The following is an 8,876-nucleotide window of genomic DNA, read 5'->3' as shown; positions in this document are numbered from 1 at the left end:
GATGAGTTTGTCTCGTTTTTAGTGCAGTTCTTTGTATTTGTATATTTGTTTTTCAGTGCAGAAGATTCTGGACGTTTTCTTTTTTCCGTGTGTAAATTAACGCATCATTTTGTGATCGCCTCACCTGTCATTTCACATTTGCCCAATTGGAAGTAGTTTACCAGATCAAATGCCATTAAATATAATTTGGTGTCTTTTAAATAATTTATCAGCTCGCCGTAGGCCCACGATAATGGACGTACAACGTTTGCTTGATGCTAGAACAGCAAGGAAGGGGCTCTCTCTAACAATGGGGGCGGCCATTTTTTATTGTTGGCGTTTGTTTACATTGCTCTCACATGGGTTCCTCTGTCACGTTTTGTCCGGAATGTTCACGTATGAGTGTTTTGTATCGATAACACGAGGGGTGTGCTCTGTGAGATGTTAATGGGCCGATATGGCGTAAAGTTGCTCCGAGAGGGAATGGAAACACAACAACCAACAGGGGAACAAAATGGTGAGTATATTTGAGTGTTATTTTTCCCTTTTTAAAACTAGTGTTTCTTTCATGACAATGTGGTCAATATGCTGATAATCAACATCTATTTCATGAGGCATTGTTTGTAAACTAAAGACAAACATTCACTTTTTACTACATATACTATACAGGACACCAGTATGGGTGTTGACAGCCATATGACTTTCAAAAACAATTCCATTGCCATTATGTTGAAAGCACTATAGATAAATGAAACTATTGTTTTCAGTCCTAAATCAATTGTAAACACGATAAATGAGTGATGACCTCTATCTTCTCAATATCTAGGCGGACGTGGAGGTGTCATCCCAAAGTGGAGGCTATGACGTGGAATTATTTGTGGAGACACCCGACTATGATCTCATCTGCACCATATGCCAGGGGGTGCTTCGTTGTCCTGTCCGAGCAGCGTGCCACCACATTTTCTGCAAGAAGTGCATTTTACAATGGCTCAAGAGGTAAACACAAACAAAAAAACAATACAAAATGGACATTTCAAACCATTAAATCAATGTTGTTTATTCTTTGCTAGACAGGAGACTTGCCCTTGCTGCAGAAAGCCAATTAACGCATGCATGATCTTTGTCATGTTCAAACTCAGCAAGTCGATCGGGCGCATGAAGATAAAGGTATTTGATATGTCAATATTATGCATGTTAATACACCATGCATTGTGCATTATAATTATTTTTATTTACTCTGTGGATACTACAGAATCTTACAAAAGTGTGTGCACACCTCATATTTGAGCTTCTCTTGGGACATTATGAAAGAAATGAAACTTGGATATACGTGAGAGTAGTCAGTGTACAGCTTGTGTGGCAGTACACATTTACTATACACTGAAAATGACAGACATTATTATTAAAAATGATTGCTTTCCAAGCTGTACAATGACTACAAGGGTGTGTACTTACTTTTGTGAGTCTTTATTTGAAAATGATGTCTCAGTGGCCGAATATAGATTATAATGGACGCTTCATGAACTATACATTCTTTGCACACTTATTTGATTGTTGAGCATTTTCTTTCATTACATGTGTTGTAAATGTCTTGTAAAGTTGTGTGTGTGTGCTCTTCTACAGTGTAAGAATGAGATCCGTGGTTGTGCAGTGACATTCCCCCTGTCAGAGCAGTACTGCCACAGCATGAGCTGCTTGTACGAGCTCATCCCTTGCCCCTATCAAGGCTGCCGCGCTCAGCTCCTTCGCCGCGACCTTGACGCTCACTCGCGTCACTGCGAGCATTGGCGCCAGCCCTGCCACATGGGCTGCGGCACCATGCTCTCCCACCGCACTCGGGCTCAGCACAACTGTTACATGCAGCTGAAGCAGCAGTATGAGGCCCGGCGCAGGAACCACGGCGCCATCGCCGCCGCCCTGCAGAAGAAGATGAGGAGAATGCAGAGCACAATGACCCACATGAAGCGGCAGATAGGGTTGATATGTGAGAGCCTGGAGGTGATGGATGACCTAAACGAGGTGGAAGAGGACTTGGGTGAGGGCAGTTCCAGCTCCACCGGGACGTCTGGTAGCGACGGCAACATCTGAGAGAAGAATACAGGCCTCTGTATTTGTACATGTGTTCATTTCATTGATGTTGTGTGCTGGAAAATGCAGGCATCATCACATTATATGGAGGGATTGTGCTGTTTTACATATTTATATTGTAAATATAATATATATAATAAATTACAAATTAATTGGTTTATCTCAATTTGTGCACATAATTAGAATTAAATTAATTAATTGCATTAGAATTAGTAAAAAATTGGCAGTGAATTAGGCGTTGTAGGAAAAAAAGCAGAATTAACTTAAATATTAAGTATAATATATTACAGTATTAATATTATGTAAATACTAATAAATACAAATTCATAAATTTGTCTTGTGAATATTATTTTGATAACATTTTCCATCGCTATTTTGAAGTGCAATATATTAAACACTTTAAAAAAATATTATATTAAATACTTTACTATAATCATTTCATTTGTAATTAATGTAAAAAAATACAAAATATGCATATTTATGATTTAGCATACGATTTAGCATACGAGTAAAATGTGTTTGGATGTCACTGTAAGATGCTGCAATAAAAAGTAGCCATTAGGGGGCGGTAGATAAGAGCGCTTTGTCAATGTAATATCGCGATGTTTCATGAGTGAATAAAAAACAGACGAGACTTCTGCCAGGCCTTCTTCCTATTACAACCATCACGTAAGTATATGACACTGCGAACATTGGAGCGCAGAAATCCGTATAAATCTAGTCAATCCTGCTCCAATTATATCAATTACCGCTACGATGTATCACGGAAGGATGTTAGTAGTGCTCGTGTAGAGATATAGATGATATTAATTAATACAGATTGTATATTTTGGAGCTGACAATATGTTCTTTGCTAGTCAATATGGCCGCGACTCTCGTGCTAAGGAACCCCGAGCACTTTTAAACTGTAGACTGTATTCTACCACTAAAATGGTGGTTTAACGATGGGTGTTTTATTTGACAGCAAATGGCGGACGACGCCGGTGGTAGAGGAGGTTTTCGCGGAGGTTTTGGCCCAGGTGGCCGTGGTCGGGGCCGCGGACGCGGCAGAGGCCGTGGTAGAGGCCGCGGTGCTCGCGGAGGCAAGTCCGAGGACAAGGAAGTGAGTTCTCATTATTCGTATGCATCCGGTTTCACCTATATAAAAGATCATATATTTAATATTTACCTCTTTCTTTTTTTTAGTGGGTCCCTGTTACCAAGCTGGGTCGCTTGGTTAAAGACATGAAGATCAAGTCCCTGGAGGAGATCTATCTGTACTCTTTGCCTATAAAGGTAAGTTAATTCAGGATGGGCCACTGTTTTGTTTGCATTGTAAACTTATTGCAGTACAATTTAGTAGTAGTTCAGTCAATCAGTAATGTTATTGCTTTTTCTGCAACACTTGGCATACAACATGGGTGTATAGAAAATTAAAGGATTTGGGGGATGATTTGATAGTCACAAATGTTATTTTTTACATATTTGAATATGAAATGATGGGTAAATGAGCATCTCATGTATGTATGTTGGACTTGACTGATAATTTTTGTATAGCAAGTGACAGGCACGTGAAGCCATTCCTCATTCGCAGACAATAGCCACATTTACATGAGTTTTTTTTCTTTCCGAATGACCTTTCCGAAAGCAATGGTATACATGGACAGGAATATTCCAATCGCGTGTCTACATGCGCCGCTATAATCAACCAGAATAGTCAATGGGGCATGCGCAGTAAAGCGTAAACACCAACATCACGTGATACCGACTTTTTCTTTCACTTGTTGGAATAACTCCGTAATGCCAGTTTTTCCTTTGTCCAGTCTTGAAATTTAGTTTGAATCAAAAACAAACTTTCCGCAGCAGTCCAGTGCCGATTGCCCGCCTCCATTTTTTTCAAATCGAACGTCTCGAGCTGCGTGTTACGTCATATCTCAGCATTCGCTGAAAGAACGCACCCGGGAACAGGAAAAGATAAAATTCAATCTTGCTAATATTTAATAATTAAGCTCAGCACATGTTTTATATAGATATGTATTTTCTTTTTTAATAAAACTGGACTTGTGAATGGCGTATAGAAGGGTTTAGATTCTGTTCCACAGATGGCGCTAATGCACACGAAAGCTGCTTGCCAACCGCCAATAAACAGAAGAAAAACACCACGAAGAAAAACGCAGTCTGACAACTTTCCGTTTGAGCGGGTACAAGATACGTCAATCGGATTGGGGAAAGGAATATTCCACTCCTGTGAATCCGTTTATATATTCATTCGGATTGGCACTTTTCTTTCGGAATGAGGTGTATACAAAGATTAGATTCTTTCCGTTTGAGCAATTAACCCGAATGGAATTTGAATATTTGGGTCCATGTATACGTGGCTATTGTGCAGCTTTTGTCATCACATGGTGTTAAGATCACTTTTCAAAACCTCTGCACATTTTTGTGACTTATAGAATAAAATGCAAAAATCATACCGTAATGTATAGTGAGATGTGCACAAAGGTGTAAACCTAGGGGGAGATGCCCGTCTGGTATTGACCCTAAGGGGTTTGTGTCCTGTATCCTGACTATTGGGCTGAACCTTTTTTGTTTTAGGAGTCTGAAATAATTGACTTCTTCCTGGGTTCTGCGCTGAAAGATGAAGTTCTGAAGATCATGCCTGTTCAGAAGCAGACCAGGGCTGGTCAGCGTACCAGGTTCAAGGTGAGTTCCTCTGTTGTGGTTGTCATTTCCCATACTGTGGATATTTAGATGTTAAAAGTCTATGCTTGTCTTTCCAGGCCTTTGTTGCCATTGGTGACTACAACGGCCATGTTGGTCTGGGAGTGAAATGCTCCAAGGAGGTTGCCACTGCCATCCGCGGCGCCATCATTCTGGCCAAGCTGTCCATCGTCCCAGTCAGGAGAGGTTACTGGGGTAACAAGATTGGCAAGCCCCACACCGTACCCTGCAAGGTGACTGGCCGCTGTGGCTCCGTGTTGGTGCGTCTCATCCCTGCGCCCCGTGGTACCGGTATCGTGTCTGCTCCCGTACCCAAGAAGTTGCTCATGATGGCCGGTATTGATGACTGCTACACCTCTGCAAGAGGCTGTACTGCCACCCTTGGAAACTTTGGTAATTTGATTTTTTGCTTTATTGGTCTTTATCCTGCTTCTTCTCCTAGCTCTGCTTGACTTCACCTATGCTATGGTGTGGTTGGCGTTTCATGGAGAGAAAGAAACGAGTGTTGTAATGCACGGCAGGAAGACCCCCATGGTCTCTTCTGTTCCCTTTTTGATGCTCTACACTTGATTTCCCAAATAACTTGATTCACTAAACATTTGGAACCACATCTGAAACATTGTTCCTCCTTACAGCCAAGGCCACCTTTGATGCCATCTCCAAGACTTACAGCTACCTGACCCCTGACCTCTGGAAGGAGACAGTCTTCACCAAGTCTCCTTACCAGGTACGTATGTTGCACAACACTCACTGTTGGCAGACTATGAAATGTTCTAACACATTAAATTGCTTTTTCAGGAGTTCACTGACCATCTGGCCAAGACTCACACCAGAGTGTCTGTGCAGAGAGGCCAGGCCGTCCAGGCAGCATCCTCCTAAACATTTTTTTTACAGTGTTGAAATAAACATTCTGGGGGAAAACAATCACTTTAGTGCCTTGTTTTTGATTTGATAATGAGCAATGACAAACTGAGATCAGTAGAAAAGCTGGATAACAGCCATATATAGATCTAATAAGCCAAAGAAATAAGCATTTTTCTGAAATGGCAGGTTCTCTTGACAAACCTATAAATCCTTAAAGGGTGCAGTTTCAGACCAAGCAATGAAATTAAAATTTACTCCTGATTGGCTTGGGGCTGTGATGGTGAATTTCTAAATGTTTTCCCTATAGCCAATGTTGGTCATGAAATAAATTAAACAGGCCTCTTAATACACTTAAGGTGACAAATAGGCAAGATTCGAAACTTGATTTAAACACTTTATTTTACAACTATTACACAGAATAGACAAACGGATGATTATGCGTTTTGGGTCTGAGCTGCCATCATCCTCTCTTTTTGCTTCATGAGACATTTCCTCCCACTTGCATAAGCTCCTAGGTCCCCATCTGGAACAGAAACAATTTTTTTTTTAATGCATATTAAAACATCTCAAACTTGTGCCACTGATGGCTGAGCTATTGCCGGGTTTCTCCCCAACCAGTTTCTTCATCTGGTGATTTCACTGATGACGTCCTTCACTCAAATTGAACATGTTTATCATTAAAATCACCAGCTGGAAAGAAAACCAACAGTGTCTCGGCCTTCTGTTGACACGCCTGCATTAAAAAGGTCCATACATAGTTGACAGAAGTGACTGCAAGCCATTTCATCAACTATTTTTTTTTAAAGTAAATCATGAAAATTAAACCCAAAGCCATTTAAATATATACATTTAGTACAGGGGTTCCCAAACTTTACCAACTAGGCCCACTTGTCAAAAATGTCCACCTTTGTCCTATCAACAGTACATAGATGAAATGTTGCGTTCTCAGAGCACTTATATTATTTATTATATAATAATTCAGGATTGAAATGAAAGCACTGGGATAAAGGAAGCCCAAACTTTTAATCTGTGGTGTACACGCAAGACTGAATTAATTCTCATACTTTTCATAACTGCATTCAAGACTGGCATGATGACCAGAGAGCTATGTTCCAATCAGAAACTGTATAAGGTTCCTAAAATATTGTGACAGGTCAATAACACTCAATAGGTTATTACTTAGGCCTATAAATATATTTTTTAATTGTGCAAAAAATATTTTACAAATAAATCATATTTTTAATGACCTCTCATGGCCCACCAGCGGGCCGCAGCCCACACTTTGGGAATCTCTGATTTAGTAAATTGTCTTGAAATAATTCGACGGCATTGAAAAAGCAATGTGAAAAAAAAAATCTACTGAATCTGTCAGTCGTCTGTCAAGAGTGGGCGGGATCAACAATCTCTTTGGTTAAGCTGCCCTCTAATACACCCACACAAAAGAGCATTATGATTTTGGGATGATTCCCAAGGTAATTAACAGGTGCAATTCAATATACTATTTAATATCTCAGTTACATAATTTTGTTTTAATCATGTACTTATTGGCTTTTGGCAAAAAAAGCGTCTATACGAGTAATTTACTTACATATAACTATATATGAAATAACTTACAGCGTGACTGGAAGTTCTTGGTAACTTCATTGAACTGCTGGATCTCCTTAAAACAGTTCTGCTCGTAGCTGGGACCTTCTCTCTGCTGACAGGCCCGGAGACGCTCCTGGACCACCTTTACAATCTCCTGGTCCACTTTACTGAGGTATAATGGAACAGAGACCAACACAGTTAAATTGCATAAAATAGACTTTTTAAATCATGCTCTAAGAGGAAATATGTGTCCTTGGAGTCTGTTTATGAGCACCAAACCTGTAAAAAATGAATCATATCCCTCACTTACAGCAACAAATCCAGTCACAACATTCGGTACACCTGTGCCATGCTCTAATACTACAAATTCAGATGCACCTAGTAATGTGCCCGGTAAATGTAGCCCACTAAGCATCATGGGAAATGGAGTAAAAATCTCACTAGTCTCTCCTCCATTGCATCTCAGCCTCGTAGTAGCACAGGTAATCTCCTTCTTGGCAGTCGGTCAGGTCGGGAACACGGCGGAACTTCTGGTGGTAGTACACCAACTTGTTTTTAGCCCGAATGCTTTCGATAGCGTCTGGGAAGTGAAGAAATATGATTTAGTAACATTAAACAGGTGATAAGAAAGCGGACGCCATGTTTATGCTAATGGTTTAATGCTAGTCAAACACTGTCATTGAATACCACTTCTGCTGAAATTGTACTCAATGCAATATTTTGTAGATAGACCTAAATATATGTATTATGTATATTTACTATGTTTAATTTGTAATATACGCGGTAGCTGTACTGTTATGGTAGCAGCTAGCTAGCTCAGTTAGCTTACCTCTAAATGTGGTGACAGGCAGGTCCACGGTGTAATGGAAGAGTTTGGACAAAATCACCGCTGGGTTTGGCAAAGCTGTCTGTTTGTCCACAACCGGAGTCTGCCGTGGAGGCTCCGGATATGCATCTTTATCAAAATCTGACGGCATTTCTGCCCTAGTTTAGTCAATGTGAGAGAAACCCTACAATTCGACCTCGACAGCTCTCCTTTCGGGGTGGCGCATGCGTACTGGGCACGATGTAATGGCGATGTAGAGGTCAGTGAAAAGTTGGATCGCCACTTCATAATATTTACCGTTATTCCTTAAATTGCCTCGTAAATGTGACACTTTTCATGTGAATCCTGTTACACACATGTGTGCTTTTTTCTGAATAGAAAGGTGAAAGGGCGAAGATTGGGTTTTGTTTTGTAGTTACATGTTGTACCCTAAACACCCAACAGGTGGCAATATTGCGTTGAGTTGAGAAATATAGTTTAAGTACAGTATATAACTGTTTGGCCTGGTCGAGACTACAGGCTACAGTTATATACATAATCATATTGTCATATGCTGATGTCTAACACACGGAAAAGCAAAATCAAATGAAACTGGTAATATTGCGGTTTAATGTGCATGAGTGGCAGGTTAGTGTGTAACCTGACACAAGTAATTGTATGGGAATTGCAACGTTGTCTTCAGTGCCGTTGTGGTTTTACTGTAATCCAAAATGACGGAACAACAAACTTGTACAAATCACATGGCACATTAAGCCTGACAGTGACAAAAACCTATTTAAAGTGGATGCTGTCATCATTTCTGTTGCTATCCTTATTGTCCTGGGGAGTTTAT

At 40.3% G+C, this 8,876-nt stretch overlaps 3 protein-coding genes across 4 annotated transcripts; 2 read left to right on the top strand and 1 right to left on the bottom strand.

Annotated features, from left to right (window-relative positions):
- Positions 1–93: 93 nt before the first annotated feature.
- rnf151 (ring finger protein 151) lies at positions 94–2,236 on the top strand. 2 transcript variants are annotated; one of them, XM_058049050.2, is made up of 4 exons: positions 94–496; positions 806–975; positions 1,050–1,146; positions 1,603–2,236. In XM_058049050.2, exons 1-4 carry the CDS (start codon positions 494–496, stop codon positions 2,065–2,067), a joined length of 735 nt encoding a protein of 244 aa, XP_057905033.2. In that variant the 5' UTR covers positions 94–493; the 3' UTR covers positions 2,068–2,236. The 2 variants fall into 2 exon arrangements, with proteins under 2 accessions (XP_057905033.2, XP_057905032.2); XM_058049049.2 differs by having other exon boundaries at positions 1,579–2,236.
- Positions 2,237–2,626: 390 nt separating this feature from the next.
- rps2 (ribosomal protein S2) lies at positions 2,627–5,691 on the top strand. Its single transcript, XM_058049047.2, has 7 exons — positions 2,627–2,736; positions 3,032–3,169; positions 3,253–3,342; positions 4,642–4,749; positions 4,827–5,160; positions 5,403–5,494; positions 5,566–5,691. Exons 2-7 carry the CDS (start codon positions 3,035–3,037, stop codon positions 5,644–5,646), a joined length of 840 nt encoding a protein of 279 aa, XP_057905030.1. The 5' UTR covers positions 2,627–2,736; positions 3,032–3,034; the 3' UTR covers positions 5,647–5,691.
- Positions 5,692–6,012: 321 nt separating this feature from the next.
- ndufb10 (NADH:ubiquinone oxidoreductase subunit B10) lies at positions 6,013–8,285 on the bottom strand. Its single transcript, XM_058049053.2, has 4 exons — positions 8,048–8,285; positions 7,660–7,798; positions 7,246–7,385; positions 6,013–6,154 (listed from the first exon to the last, which is right to left on the bottom strand). Exons 1-4 carry the CDS (start codon positions 8,193–8,195, stop codon positions 6,066–6,068), a joined length of 516 nt encoding a protein of 171 aa, XP_057905036.2. The 5' UTR covers positions 8,196–8,285; the 3' UTR covers positions 6,013–6,065.
- Between the last annotated feature and the right edge of the window lie 591 nt (positions 8,286–8,876).

This window comes from Doryrhamphus excisus, linkage group LG16 (genome assembly GCF_037039965.1).
Source record: "Doryrhamphus excisus strain RoL-2023G ecotype Guam linkage group LG16, RoL_Dexc_Guam_v1.1, whole genome shotgun sequence".
In the NCBI taxonomy this organism is placed as follows: domain Eukaryota; kingdom Metazoa; phylum Chordata; class Actinopteri; order Syngnathiformes; family Syngnathidae; genus Doryrhamphus; species Doryrhamphus excisus.
The sequence above is the reverse complement of the archived record's forward strand: the minus strand, read 5'-3'. Positions and strand labels throughout refer to the sequence as shown.